This window comes from Melozone crissalis, unplaced genomic scaffold (genome assembly GCF_028551555.1).
Source record: "Melozone crissalis strain CALT ecotype California unplaced genomic scaffold, PUWL_Pcris_2 ptg000068l_1, whole genome shotgun sequence".
NCBI lineage: Eukaryota > Metazoa > Chordata > Aves > Passeriformes > Passerellidae > Melozone > Melozone crissalis.
The window spans coordinates 6,315,678-6,331,080 of NW_026535846.1; the positions used below are offsets into that span (position 1 = coordinate 6,315,678).

The window sequence follows — 15,403 nt, forward strand, 5'->3', positions numbered from 1 at the left end:
CAGCTGGATTGTGGCTAAACTGGAGAGAGGAGTTTAGGTGGGAAGTAGCAAAGTTGAAAGTGTGATGAGTGATTGTTTCACATTAGCAAGTATAATTTGGGTTTGAGATCTCCTTTCCTTTGGGGCAAAGGGATGTATGAAGGTGTTTGGGAAATGCAAGACAGAGAACAAATATTATGCAAAGCAAAGGCTTAGAGAGCCCCTGAAGAACCATAAGATAAAGCTGAGCTCTACCTCCTCTGTAACTTGAAGTCAGTTTGAGAAGCCAGAATTAGGAAAAGCCCAAGAGACTGTGTGTGCTCATCCTGGGACTATGGCAGAAACACAGAAATGCCACCTACCACATCCCACAGCTGTGAGCTGTGCCCACCTTGCCACAGCTCTGCTCCAATTACCCCCTGACCCAACATGACCCCTGCTCTGCAGCAAATCCAATGTGAGCAGTGACACAGCTGCCATCCACAGCCTTCTAAATCCTGCAGTGGATTAGAAATGTATTTATAGGAGCTGAGATGAATATTAATAAGTAGTTCCTCCCTGAAATCTAAATGTCTCCTGAAATCACCAGCTTTTCAGCCAACATAAATTAGCATAAAACTACTGCTAATCTCTGTCCTGGGTGAGGGGTTGGAAAGCAGCCCTGCAGCACAGCAACTCAGAGTCTAATTAAAAGCACCAGCTCAATCAGTAGTTCAGTGGATGGGACCTCCTGTCTGTTAATTAGCGGGATGCTGCTGTAATCTCATCCCTCACCACGCAGATCACTCATATCCCCTTTAATGGCTCCAAGTGGTCACTACAGGTCCTTCTAGATGTGTTTGCCACAGCAGCTGCTTTGCCCTGTGGAGGGATAATCAATAGTTTGTCTCTTCTCAAAAAAAATCACATTGGTGAAGATGTGCCTGGGTTTGGGGTTTGTTCAAGTGCTGGGAAGCTTGAGCAGTGTTCTCCATTTCACATCTAAATTCTCCATTTTGTAGATGTAGAAGCACAGGTTTAAGAATATTCTGGACTCTAATCTGAGCAGGTATCTCTCATGTAGACCCAGTCACCAGAGAGGCACCTTGGGTGGGCTCTTTCTCAGCACAGAGCTGAGCCATTGACAGGAACATGAGGGAGAAGCATGTGGGCTGTGGCTTGTCTGAATTCCTGCTCTAGCTTCAGCCCTTGGGGTCCTGCTGTGTCCCTGGGCACCCTGGTCCTGTGGCTGAGAATTGCTCCTTCAAAAGGGGCAGCACAGCAAGTCTGCAGGGAACATCAGACCTGCTCCCTGACAGCCTCTGAAAATCCAGGAGGACTTTGCAGAAACATTTTCAGTAGTGCTTTAAGCATCCAAACCCTAATAAGTTGTTAGAGGAAGAGGGAAATATGACCAGCAATTCACTGCATAAAGTTAGGAGCTCTTCTAGAGCTGGCTGAAATGAATTCCTGGGTATGGGGACGTGAGAAGATGGGCTGAGGGCAGATGGATTTGTGCTGCCTGAAATGCCAGAGTGTGTGAGATCAATGCTGTGCCTTGGACAGCACTGCTCAAAGGAAACCACCGGCATCCAGCCTGCAGGGGTGGGAGAGAAAAGGGACTCTGACACTGCTAAATCACAGTGACCATGTGCAGTGGGGTGAACTTCCATGTGCCAGCACTGAGAGGCCAGCAAGAATTCCATGGGATGAGTTAAAGGCTATTGAAATGGGTAAGAATTCCATGGGATGAGTTAAATACCCATTACAGAGATGGGTATTTTGGGGAATACCATAAAGGTGTGCTACTGTAGAGAGGTTGGCTGGAGTCTAAAGCACCCAGGTGTTCTCTTCAACCTCTGAGCTCCTTCAGAGGTTTGGCTCTAGTGGCACAGTGTACAGTCTTTGCTTCTTTTTTGACAGGTTTGGCATTAAATGTCCAATATGAGATGCTATTTCTTGTTTGGGCTCAGATGTTTATTAATTCTTATCCATGTCACAGTCTCACAAACCCTGAGTTCTACAGCACTTCTCTCTAACAAACCAAAAATGGAGCCCCATCTCTCTCTCTACAAGGCCTTTTAAGGATAAACTGTCCAATTAAGAAATGACACCTAAATTATTTTACTTTTATGTGGGGGAATGGAATATAAGAAAATAAAGATAGTGTAGAGAGTAATCTCACCCCTAAGGAGCTGCAGCTGGGCCAATTATCTAAGATTATGAACAGGCCTGACTTTAACAGGCCACAGCTATAACCAATGAAAAAAAAAGATGCTATAAAAGAGTGGGGTGGTGTTGACAAGGGAGCTGGAGTCAGTTGGCTGCTTTGTGATGAAGAAAGAGTCAGTGCTCTGAGGAGATGTCCGTGAGGAACACCAAGAAGGTGTGAAACTTTTGTGATAAGGAGACAACAGCATGGAATCCCTGTGATAAGATGACAACACTTTTAACCCAATAACCAACCACCCATGGCCTGAATGGGGACTTTTTAATCCAATTACACAAAACCACCCAAACCCATGGAGAAGGTAAAGAAGAAGAACCAGCCTCTGATCTAGTTCAAATTATAAACTGGTGTAGCCTAAGGAAGGGCTATTCTGCTTCTGATCCTGGCCTGAGTAACCATTCAAAATTATTTGAGAGAAGCTGAACAGGGGGAGAAAGATGTGATTAAAATATTACTATATTCCAAACCCTTAAACTCCAAGTTTTCTACTCTATATTAGCACGCACTTCTATTCAAACTCCACACCCACAATCCCAGTTCCGTCATTCCATTTTGGAAGCTTCTCCACGGCCTCAGGTCAGTGCAGTGTTCCCTTGGGGGCCAGTGTGTGGCAGCACAAAAGTCTGACATTCTCAGCGCCCAGGGTTCCAGCAGAGCTTGGGGCAGGGAGGGCAGCTGGTCCCCGAGGCTGTGACAGCCCCGTGGCTGTGGCAGCTGCTGGGAGCTCAAAGCCTTCTTGGATTGCCATCTGCTGGCACCGCATCTAACTGCTGGGGACAGAGGGGACACTGCAAACCAGGATAGGAGGTAAAGTGTCCTGTGACTCCTCCTGTTCGAGTGTCTTACTTGGGCTGACCCCATAAGGTGCATTACAGTTGTTTCAATGCAATATTGACTGAGCCAAAACTCCATCTAGGGAGGGTTTTTTTTTTCCCTGAAATAAGCCTCATTTATAAACTAGTGTAGCCTAAGGAAGGGTTCTTCTGCTTCTGATCCTGTCAGGCAGTCCATACCTGAATAACCACTCAGAATGGTTTGAGAGAAGCTGAACAGGGGGAGGAAGATGTGATGAAAGGCTCGTGGGGGAGATAAGGCCAGGGAGATCACTCAGCAATTACTGTCACGGGCAAAACAGATTCGTCCTGGGGAAATTAATTATTACAAATCAAATCAGAGCAGGGCAGCAAGAAATAAAAGCAAATAATGAAATACCTTCCCCCCAGCCCTCCCTTCTCCCTGGGCTCAGCTTCTCTCCTCCTCTCACACATCTCGCTCCTCTCTGAGCGCTGATGGTGCTGCGCAGTTTTGGGGTTTTTTTCCATTTTTAATTACATTATCCCAGAGGCGCTGGTGCTGTCGGTGTGTGCTGGTCACCCCGGTGTGCAGGGACAGCTCAGCGCTGTGTGACAGCGCTGCCAGCCCGAGCCGTGCCCGGCCCGCTGCTCGGTGTCACCACGCGGTGGCACCGCTGTCGCCTGGCAAGGGGCGGTGGCACCGCGGGTCCCTCCGGGTGACCGAGCCTGGCACGGGCATCGCGCCCAGGGCACTGAACTCACAGATATTGGTACTTCATCAATATTTCCTGTCCTTTCTTCCCCGTTCACAGGGACACAGCATGTGCTAATGTCACTGTCTGTGAGTGGGGTGAGTTAAAGGATCACTGAAATGAGATTTTGGGGAGTACCACAAAGGTGTCTCTGCTGCAGAGTGGCTGGTTAGGGTCTAAAACACCCAGGTATTCTCTTTACCTGGGGTGTGTGACGTAATTATTTAATAGCGTAATTAATATTAATATTTTATATAAATAATATATACTATAATATATACAATAATTATATTAAATACTATTAATTTATTATCATCGTAGATATTATTTCTATTAACTATTAAGTTATATTAAATATTATATACATTAAAATTATATTATTTATACATATAATATATTATATTATATTATATTATATTATATTATATTATATATTAAAATTATTTTAAAATTATATTTAAAATAATTAAAATTCTATTAAATTTTTATTTAATACTTAATAGAAATAATATCTACTATGATAATAATTTAATAGCATATAATATACCTTAATGGAAATATATTATACTTAATAATGAATAGAAATATATATACTATAAATATATTTAATAATAGTTTAATATAAATTATTTAACATAATAATTTAGCTGGGGTATGTGACATAATAAGTATGATTACCATATAGAATTATTTTGTTAATAATTATAAAAATATAATAATTAGCATTGCAGACAGCACATCCAGACCTCCCTGCAGGTCCCCTCTCCATGGAAGAGATGAGGAAGAAGGTCTGGAATGGATGTCCTGTCCCACAGTGAAGTGAGAGGAAAATGAAAGCATCTCTGGCTTGACCAGCCTGGAGGTGATTTGGCCTAAAAGTGAAACAAGCCCTGCCTTTCACAACTCTCTGCCAGGGTTATGGCCACAGCCTGAGCCCACAAACTGGAGATTTGGGCTGGTCAGCAGAGCTGGGGCTGCAGGATGAGCACAGTGGAACCAGTCATGGCCCTGGCCAGGGCTGTTCATGCTGGGTGGGCTCACAGTTAAACTGGGTTTAACTGGGCAGAGGACTCCCTGTGCAGGGCTGTTCATGCTGGGTGGGCCCAGAATTAAACTGGGTTTAACTGGGCAGAGTGCTCCCTGTGCTTGCAGGGCTCAGAAAAGTAAGGAGAAAATGGAAAGTATTTGTTGGGTTGCCTAGAGAGTGGAAATCACCTAATCCAACAGGCAGTTTGGGTTTCTAATTGGAAACAGAATCAAACCTGGGCTCAGAGCAGCAGAGCGTTCCGTGGCTACAGAACCATACAATGTCCTGTGAGTGCTTGTGGCTCTGCACTGGGGCTGCAGCAGCTGAGCTGCAGCTCTGGGAGTTACAGCGAAGCAGGAGCTGGGCAAAAGCAGAGCCTGTAGCAATTATATCATCAAAAACCATTATCCCATGGTGCAAAGGTGGGATGGGCACGTTATGCTGGGGTTTAATGCGCACACAGCACTGGGCACTGCTGCTGCTGCAGGAGAGCCCTTGCCTTTGCAGTTTGGCTGCTCTAATGAAAGAGATGACTGTGGTTACAGCCCACAGGGCCCTGGGTAAAGTCAGGCTGCTGATGATACCATTTGCTTGCATCTAGCCAGCATTGAAAATCATCTTTGTCTTTTTTTTTTCACTACCACAGCATTTCATCAGTTGATTTTCTGGCCTGAGCCACTTGCCCTGTGCATCCCATGTAGAGACAGGGCTCAAACTCACACTGAGTGAATTTACACACTGCACACTCAGTGGTTCTAGAGCTTGTTTCCCTGGAGTTGGGGGCCACAGGAAACAGCCATATTCCCTTGTGACTCCTTGCAGGTAGCTGCTCTTTGGCTCCAACTCTGTAGTGACTGATAACTGCTCAGAATGGATTTTAATTGGAAACCTGCTGTCCTTGCTCAATGTGTTTACATAGCTGATGTTGGGTAACCCCTAGGAGAGCTCATGGAATCAGAAATGTGCTTGACAGCACCCTCAGAGGAGACCAGGAGTTTCTTCTTGACGTGGCTCTTCATCTAAACTTTGGGATACCAATCATGATGTTCTGATATGGTTGTCATTCCCCTGTTCAGTTACTCTATGGTTCCCAAAGTTTTCCAGGCTGGGAACTTCATAAAACAATCTGTGAGTAGTGTGTGCCCCTCTGGAAGGGTTTCCTGATGAACAGAACCTGCCTAACCTGAAGATAAAATAGCATCAGAACCATCTCTGTGGAGTTTCTGGATTTGGTTTCTTGTCCAGTAGCTCCTACAATCATCTCCTCCTCCATTGCAATGCTAGAAAGGACTTTTCCAGTAAGCTGCAGGTGTTCACAGGTAAAAGGTAAAAGGTATTACATTTTTCCCTAAAAAAGTGAGTGCCTGTGATGATGTTCACAGGAGTCTTAGGTTGAGGGAAGAGACGAGGATCTTACTCCATGTTTCAGAAGGCTGATTTATTATTTTATGATATATAATATATTAAAACTACATTAAAAGAATAGAAGAAAGATTTTCATCAGAAGGCTAGCTAAGAATAGAAAAGGAAAGAATGATAACAAAGGCTTGTGGCTCAGACAGAGGGTCTGAGCCAGCTGACTGTGATTGGCCATTAATCAGAAACAATCACATGAGACCAATCACAGATGCACTTGTTGCATTCCACAGCAGCAGATAATCAATGTTTACATTTTGTTCCTGAGGCCTGTCAGCTTCTCAGGAGGAAAAATCTTAAGGAAAGGATTTTTCATAAAAGATGTCTGTGACAAGTGCCTAAGTCATTGTCACCCTGCTGGATGATGCTTCTCTCCAGTGATCTGTCCAGGGGCATTAATGATGCTCAGTGCTTTTCTCTTGATGGTCTCACTGTAGACAGGGAGAACTCCTGCCTGCAGCCATCACTCACCTCAGCACAGCTCTGCTGTGTGTGGAGGGAGCAGGGGAAGAGCTGCACAAGTTCAGCTCCAGTTTCAGTACTTAAAATAAAGCTATTTAGAAGGCAGAGTGTCCCACAGTGTTTCCATACTGTAGCCTTTACTTTAAGATTAAAACCACACAGGGATCCACCTCTGCAGGCCTTCAGGAGGTGTTTTACAAATCCCTGGGTGCCTCAGGAGCTGCTTGGGTCGGAGCTTTCTCTGTCAGGATGTGTTTGGAACTTCTTCCTTCCTGTGCTCAGGGGTGCCTTGTAAACAAAAGGGCAATGCTGTGTGCCAGAGCCAGGAATTACTGAAAAAAACCAGATTTGGTTCAGTTTGGGGCAGAGTTTGCAGTGCTGGCTCTCCCTGCTGGGGAAAGGGGGCTGAAGATGCTGACCTTGTACTCGGTGTTTAATTGTTCCTCCATCGTGTCAGACTCGGATTCTGTGTCTCTCTGCAGCTCTGCAGACAGGAGCCCCCAGCTCATTGATGTTTAAACAATGGTCTGTCAGTGTGCTCCTCATTTGCATGAGACTTGGGGCAGATAAGCTTTTCTTTTGATGTAGCTAAATGACTTTTCTCATTGCTGTATCTACCTCTAAATGCCAGTACAGATGCAAAGCACCGATTTTCAATAGTTTATTGTAGGTACATGATATGTGTGCCTGAGGAACAATAGCAAAATAGCTGGGGAATATTTGCTGCCATGAAAAAAAATCACCATTCAATAGTGCTGTCTGTATTTTTAGGACAAAACAGATTGTAACCATCTCCTGAAAAGAGTAAAACAGGCACAAAATCTTTTTTTACCTGCTTTCCTTCCTCTTCATTCCTGCTCTACTGCCCTACTCCTGGGACACTGATACAGCAAATCCTGCAGCCTCTGCTGGGCTTGGTCTGGGATGACATTTACTGAGTGGAAATCTCATGGAAAACAACTTCTGAAATGGTCTCTTGCTGGAATTTCTATGCTTTTAAGATGACCTACTCGGGTCTCTTTTACAAATGCTTCCCCAGTGTCACCTGATTTCACTGTCACTGCCTCCAGAGTGACAGAAGGGATCTGTGTTTGAGAGGAAACATCTTGCACTTCCAGCTTGAATGTGACATGATCCCCCGTGATGGCTTTGATGGGATTTTCCTTTCCATCACTTAGAATTCCATCAGGAAAGTCCTTCAAGCCAGTGTTGTGCTCAGCAGGCATTTTGAGAGAGGCTGGCAATCAGGTATTCAATTCCAATCACTGTATAAAATGAAATTATCAAGAAGTTATTAAATTTTTGGTCACAAGTCTCCTAACTACTACGATGCAGCCCACGGATAACTTTGGAAAAAGGAGAATTTGGATGTTTTGCTGTTCCATTTGTCATGACCTGGGGCTCACAGACCATGTATCATCATAACTTGATCAGCACAAATGCACTGACAAGCTCAGAGGGGTTCTGCACATCCCTGGGTACAGGCAGTGTATGAGGCAGGCACAGCCATGGATTTCTGCAAGATTTGCACTTGGATTTTAAGGGAAAATACTGCTACTGAGCTGCCACCAGAAACTGGCTCCTGGAACTCACTGGTTCTGGCAGAGTTCACCCAAAATACACAGGGGTGTGCTGGGGTGGGGTGCTGCACTTCCTGCTGTCAGGGAATTTGTTTTCAGCTGGGAAAGATTTGTTTATTGTGGTGGTTTGTTGTAGAAGGGAGGGGATTGAGCCAGAAGCGATCTAGTGCAGAAGGTATTTTCCTTTTGGATGACTGCTGTGGGGTTTAATGCTTTGTTGTATCTGGATGCATTTGGAATATCTTGAGTTCATTGAGCTGCACATTTTCCAGATACTCAGCACAGAAAATTGCCTTTTCCATTTCACCCTGCTTCCTGATGGTCCCTCAGAGGATGCAAAAGCCTCTGGCTCCCAGATTTCACAAATACCTGAAGCTAAAGTCACCTGCTGAGACCGAGGGCATCTGCCAGGGGTGTGATGGTGTTCATAAGGGTCTTCTGTTGAAGGAAGAGACAAGGATCTGACTCCATATTTCAGAAGGCTTGATTTATTATTTTGTGATATATATTACATTAAAACTATACTAAAAGAATAGAAGAAAAGGTTTCATCAGAAGGCTAGATAAGAATAGAAGAGAATCAGAAAGAATGATAACAAAGGCAGCTGTCTCAGACTCTCTGTCCTAGCCAGCTGACTGTGATTGGCCATTAATTACAAACAAGCACATGAGACCAATCACAGATGCACCTGTTGCATTCCACAGCAGCAGATAATAATTGTTTACATTTTGTTCCTGAGGCCTGTCAGCTTCTCAGGGGTAAAAATCCTAAGGAAAGGATTTTTCATGAAAAGATGTCTGTGACAGCAGCCCCTGCAGATGTTTCCAAGGCTTGCAGAGGGGCAGCTGCTCTGGAGGTGACCCTCCATCCACCCTCCTCTCCCCAGGGCCTGGGCTGACTTTGGCTCTCCAGCTTTGGTATTTAAAAGCCTTTCAGATGTGTGTGTGGTCCCTATGAAAATAAATCTCCAAAGGAAACAAATGTTATGCGGTGAAAGTCTGCCAAGTCCCCATTGCTCGTTAGCTCGTAGTATTCTGTAGGAGGAACTTTATATCCCGATATAGGATAACTCTCTGATGAACTCTCAGCTCTTCTGAAGATTCAGATTTGAAGGATGTTGCTCTGTAGGGTTGAGATTGAGGCACTGACTTGATGGGATTTCAGCTGTGAGTGCCTTGACACCTTTGTCAGACCCCTGAAATAACAATTTGTCATTTCAGAGAGTTTTGGTGTTTAAGTTACATCAAGCAGAGCTGTGACAGCAGTGATCAGGGATGACAATTTCTACGCAGTCCAGAACCACAGAGGTTAAAGTAAGAAATGTAACTAAACATGTGCTTCCAAATAGACTGACATGGAGATGCTCATCCAAGACTTTCTTCTAACCCAATGATCACTTGATTTTTCTGTGTTTCTGTGGCACAGACAGACCTTGGCTGCTTATCACCCTCACTTATCTCCTGTTCAGACAATGTGCTGTGCCATTAGAGGCAATTTTTATCCAAGTCAGGAAGTTGCACAGCAAAGCAACACGGCATTGACACAGAGTGTTTGAGACTGCAGCTCCTGGTGATGTTAAAACCTGGGTTTTCTAGGTGTATGTGAAGAAGTTAGCACACAGCATCACACAGCCCCTGTCACCTGCAGTCTGTCCCTTTCCAAAGTGTCGCAGTTGCTCAGCGATGTCAACAAACATGTATTTATCTGGATTTAGCGACACAGGCAAAAGTCTAAATATTGCCTTCCTGGAGGAAAGATGATTCACCTGATTTGAAGTAGATAATTTAATGGGAAGAGCTAAATTTATCTTTCCTTTGCAGCTAGATGAAATTATTGATGGGAAGTGGAATTTTCTTTCCAATTCTCAATCACTCACGCTGCCTAAAATTGTTTAGAGTGTGATGTCTCAGAGGGTGAGTCTCTTCTGATGTAAATATGTTTTGACTGGCATTAACTCCTTAAGGCCAGGGAAGAAGTTCTGAAGAAGAAGTGAAGTCAGGAGCAGGCCCTTGCTTTCCTCAAGGAACTGCTGCTGATTTCTGGGTTGGTGTCTGTGCTCTGAGGTGATTCTGTTCTCACTTGGAGAGAAGCAAATATGGTGTGATGTCACTGGGGACATGTGAAATCAGTCTGGCTCCAGGGCTCTTCACCTCTGATGGTGCTGTGGCTTGTGAGATCCTCCTGGTCTCGTGGAGGGATTACAGGAGGTGTTCTGGAACACTAGGGGCTGCTCAGGAGGAACTCGAGGTTTTATTCAAGATGAACGTTACCATGATGTGCTGTAGAAACCTTATCCTTCAGTCAGGGACAAATTCCAGTTTTCTTGTTGGAGTAATTAGTTTAAAATTCTTTTCAAAGGAAGTGCCTGTGCTTCAAAAAGCTTCTGTCCCTGTCCTGAGCAGAGGTGTCTATGCAGATGTGCTCATCTCACAGAGGGCGTGGGCTGGGGTGCAGAAAGAAGAGCCATCTGTTAATGGTGCTTGTCATCCTTTTGTCCCCTCAGAACTTCCCATACAAGTCAAATTTGGGAGATTGACACATTATGGTACAATTCCACCTGGACCTACATCATCCTGCCTGGTTTCTTTGGTGTGGTACCTGGATCCTGAGCCATCATCCCAAAAATCTCCCTCTTTGTAAAAGCTGTGTGTGCCACTGAAGGCTGAATGAAGACTCTCCTTTCTTCTATTCTTGCTGCTGCTGTACTTGGCACATGCTGAATGATTTATATTTTTGGCAATTTTTTTAAAGCACAGGCAGATTTATATTTACAGCAGTATTGTGTTAAAGGAAAGAATTGTTAATTCTGGACAGATTAAGCTCATGGTGATGAGCAGCCAGGAATTATCTAATTCAGAAAATAGGACCAAATGGGAAGGACAAGGTTTGAAGTCCCACATACCCCTTACTGAAATATACCCTGGAGAGGACAGACCCTGTTCTTCCTCTCAAGGGCTGATTCCTGAGGGAGGAGAGCAGCTCTGTCTCCTCTGCAGTGATCTGACCACGCACACAAGGGAGCAGCCAAAAGCCCCAGCAGAGGATGTGTGGGAGCCTTTGAATAAAAGGCTGGTTTCAGGGAATAAGAAACTTTTTACAAATGTCATGTGTGAAAGTTGCTGGCAGACAGAGAGGAGCTCTCAGTGGGTTTGTGTCAGTGTTGCCTGGACTGTCATGCACAGGGCAGACAAAGCTGGAATAAATACCAACTCCTTCTGTGTAAATGTGATACTGCTGGGATGTGCCAAAATGACAACATCTGATGTTTTCACTTGAAACAGACGCAGTGTTGTTAGGAAAGGTTTCCTTCTACAGATGGGAAAACTCTCCCATTTCCAAATCCCATTCTTTTCTAATGCAAAGATGAGGCCAGCACCAGTGGGGTTAGGAGAAGGGTTAGTGGTACTGCAGCACAGGAATCTCCACCCAGAAAGCAGGTGAAAGATTTTGCTGTCAAAGTGAAAGAGCTCAGTGCAATTTTTTAACAGCTGGCTCCTCCTGTAATGGAATCAGAAAATAAACTTCTCTTACAGTGGGATATGAGCCACGCTGGATCTGCTGGGTTTGGCTTGTGCTGGATGACTCCATCCCGAAGCCCCTGGGGATTTGAATGAACTGGGATTCAGCACTCTGGCTTTGGCTTGTGTCCAATGTTAACAGAGGAAAAGTATTCAGGGACACCTCATGCAGAACCACCAAGTGAATTCTCCCTTTCTGCTTGCCAGTGTAAACCACAGATGCTGTGTAAAACCAGCACAGGAGCAGGGCTGCCCAGTTCTACTGGTCAGAGATTTTCTCATTTGCCTTCCTAATGCACAGGCGTCTTGTGCCAGCACTGTGCCACACTGTGGGATTGTGACTGTGACCCCCCTGTACTGCTAATCCTGTAGGATTGGGGCAATTATCCTGGCTTTTTTTCCTTTTTCCTCTTTTTTTTTCCCTTTTTTTTCCTGCTGAGCCAGATGATTTCTTGGTACAACTGGATTCAAGGGGAAATTTGCATCCTTCCAAACACCACCCCCAAGCGTGCCCCTCTAAACCTTTTGTTCACCGATTTGCTGACCTCTCCAGAGCTGGAATCAGCACCTCATTTTCCCCTCAAGCACAGCCTGTGAGCAGCCAGCTGATGGTGAGAGTGAGAATCACTGAGGCAAAGTTACCGTGAGGGGATGGAACAAGGCACTAGGACCTAGGAGGCGTCTCATCCACACTGGCAGGAATTTCTTGCTTGGAGCTCAGACAACAAAGGCAGAGTGAGCCTGGTTTTCTTTCTCTGAGCATCTCCACCCTGCACGCTGAAAACCGGTGAGTAGAGCTTTCCTGAGTGACTTGCATGCAGAAAAGTAACAGAAAGGAGGAATCTTTTCTTGCTGGTTTACAGCATCTGCAGCTCATTTTGAAATCAAAACCCCGGCATCCTCTGATTCCTTCCCGAAGTTGCTCGGCTGTTTCATTGTTCAGTGCATGACACCAGACTGAACCTACCCCGGCTGGCATCGTAGGGGGAACGTTCCCAACTCGGGGTTTTTGTGTGCAATGCCTGCATTGTCATCTGCCTCCCTGCAGCCTGGGGACAATGATATTTTTCTCGCATGGGTCACGCTGACATTGTGAAATACAGGGAAGGAGCTTCATTCGGGCGAGTGTAAAGGGCGGGGATGAGATAGCAACAGCTTTTCCTGGGTTTATACCTGGCTGCCGAGCGCTGTAAATCCCCTTTCAGCCCTGTGTTAACGTGAGAAATGCGTACAAGAGGTGCATGTGCCTGGTGCTGCTGGGGAGAGGAAGGGTCTCTATTGCAGCGTTGGGAGGGGGGTTCCTTCTCCTTTTGTGCTGGGGTTTGGTGCAGGGGAAAGGTTGTTCTCGAGCATAAACTAGAGACAGTGCAGAATTCCTGCTGGCTGGGTGTCAGCTCCAGCCTGGGCTTTGCAGTGCTCAGAACAATGAAAGGTGAGGAGCAGGGTTGGCGTGTCCCTGGGGCACGGGCACTTCCAGCTATTAAATCACTTAGGGCTGCGAGTGGGGTGTGGAAATAGCCCCTTTATTTTCTCTTCCTCATTAAACGGGAGCGAAAATGCAATTCAGAGGAGGCTCGGGCTGAAAAGAGCTTACCGAAGCTGCGTTTCAATGACAGATTTTTTCTTTGCAGTCATTTCTTCTTGGAGATGTAGGCTGGTCCTGGGAATTGATTGATGGGCTAGGAGGGGGCTGCGGATAGGGGGAAGGGTGGGCTGGATCTCATTGCTAACCCGTATTGAACAGGCTGTCACAAAGAAACTGCTTATTCCCCTGCGACCATTCTTTCATAAATGCCAGTTTATTCTAATGTTAAACATTCAGATGCTCTGGGTCCTTCCGTGATTCGACAGATTGAAGGGCTGACTTACTGGGATCTCCTTGTTTTCTGTTGCCAAAGGAAACCTCACAGGGCTCAGAGGTTTAATTCATTGCCAACTGGTGTTCGGATGAGTTTTTTTGGGGCTGAGTTGTGATTGCCATGTATCCCTTTGGCCCCAAGTCCCGATTTGCTGCACTTTGAAAACTCCCAGGTGCAGGAGGAGCAGGCAGCTCTCTGGAAGCGTGTTCCCTGCCCCCAGTAGCTGGATCCCTTTCAGAATGCGAGGACCCCTCCTACTCTCAGTCCCCAGAATCGATACAAATCTGGGTCAGGGGAGGGGGCTCTTCCCAAATGCATCTGTCCTGCTCCAGGCACAGCCTTAGCGTGGTTTTGCTCTCCGGATCGCGGCTCTAACCCGTCCCTTTGCCCTCCTTCTCTCCCCATCTCCTTCCTGCCCTTCAGCTTCAGATCTTTAGGGCTCACCAAACTATGGAACTTGATTTTGGACACTTTGACGAACGAGACAAGGCGTCCAGAAACATGCGAGGCACACGGATGAACGGCTTGCCCAGCCCCACTCACAGCGCTCACTGTAGCTTCTACAGAACCCGGACCTTACAGGCGCTCAGTAACGAGAAGAAAGCCAAGAAGGTTCGTTTCTATCGCAACGGGGACCGCTACTTCAAGGGGATTGTATACGCCGTGTCCTCCGACCGCTTCCGAAGTTTTGATGCCCTCCTGGCGGACCTGACCCGCTCCCTGTCCGACAACATCAACCTGCCTCAGGGCGTGCGCTACATTTACACCATCGATGGCTCCAGGAAGATCGGCAGCATGGACGAGCTGGAGGAAGGTAACGAGCATCCATCAGCATCCCTTGGTGCAGTGAGGAGGAGGAGGGAGGGATGGGGAGGGGGCTGCAGCACTCGGGGCTGCCCGCAAGGTCACCTTGCTTCGGCTCTGGGGGTGCCGAGCCCTGCTGTGCCCGCCCGGGGCTGGGGCCACCCCCGCAGGGTCCCCAGAGCCTGCAGGTGTGCAGGTGGAGGGGCGTGTCCGGCTCACGGCCGTGTCCGTGTGTCCGGCTCCTGGCTGTGTCTGTGTGTCCGGCTCGTGGCCGGAGGGGCGTGTCTGGTTGCTGGCCGTGTCCATGTGTCCGCCTTCTGGCCGTGTCCATGTATCTGGCCCCTGGCCGTGTCCGGCTGCTGGCCGTGTCCGTGTGTCCACCTCCGGGCTGTGTCCGTGTGCCTGACCCATGGCCGTATCTGTGTGTCTGGCTCCTAGCTGTGTCTATGTGTCCTGACCGTGTCCGTGTGTCCGGCTCACAGCCGTGTCCGTGTGTCTGGCTCCTGGCCGTGTCCGTGTGTCCGTGTCCGTGCCTCAGGGGCGGCCTCAGGGTGTCCCCACGTCTGTCCGGGCTGGGGTGAGCCCGGCTGGGTTTCCCACTGGGGTGGGTGGGGATGAATGGAAGGGGAAGAGGGGCTGAGGTGTTCCTGAGTGTGGGATGGGCTGGGAAGGGTTTGTGCGCTCCGTGTGGGGTCTTTGGGCATGGCACACACGGTGTGAGTGTGCACAGGGGTGTGGGAAGGGTTTGTGTGCTCTGTGTAGGCTTTTTGGGGTATGGTGCCCACAATGTGTGTGCTCAGGGGTGTGGGATGGGCTGGGAAGGGTTTGTGCGCTCTATATCGGGGTTTTTGGGGTATGGTGCCCACAATGTGTGTGCTCAGGGGTGTGGGATGGGCTGGGCAGGCAGCTGGGGGTGTGGAGAGGGGTGCTGGGGTGCGAGGGATGTTGGGAGGGTGCGGGGGTCTCTGTTTGGGGAGCTATGCAGGGATGTGTTGGGAGTTCA

General features: G+C 47.1%; 1 protein-coding gene across 2 annotated transcripts in view; it reads left to right on the forward strand.

Annotated features, from left to right (window-relative positions):
- Positions 1-12,288: 12,288 nt before the first annotated feature.
- Positions 12,289-15,403, forward strand: part of DCX (doublecortin) — a 74,600-nt gene continuing 71,485 nt past the window's right edge. For both annotated transcript variants that reach the window (XM_054289416.1, XM_054289417.1), the window contains exons 1-2: positions 12,289-12,524; positions 14,020-14,410. In XM_054289416.1, coding sequence (XP_054145391.1) covers positions 14,047-14,410 — 364 coding nt within the window. In that variant the 5' untranslated portion in view covers positions 12,289-12,524; positions 14,020-14,046. The remainder of the gene's footprint in view (positions 12,525-14,019; positions 14,411-15,403) is intronic.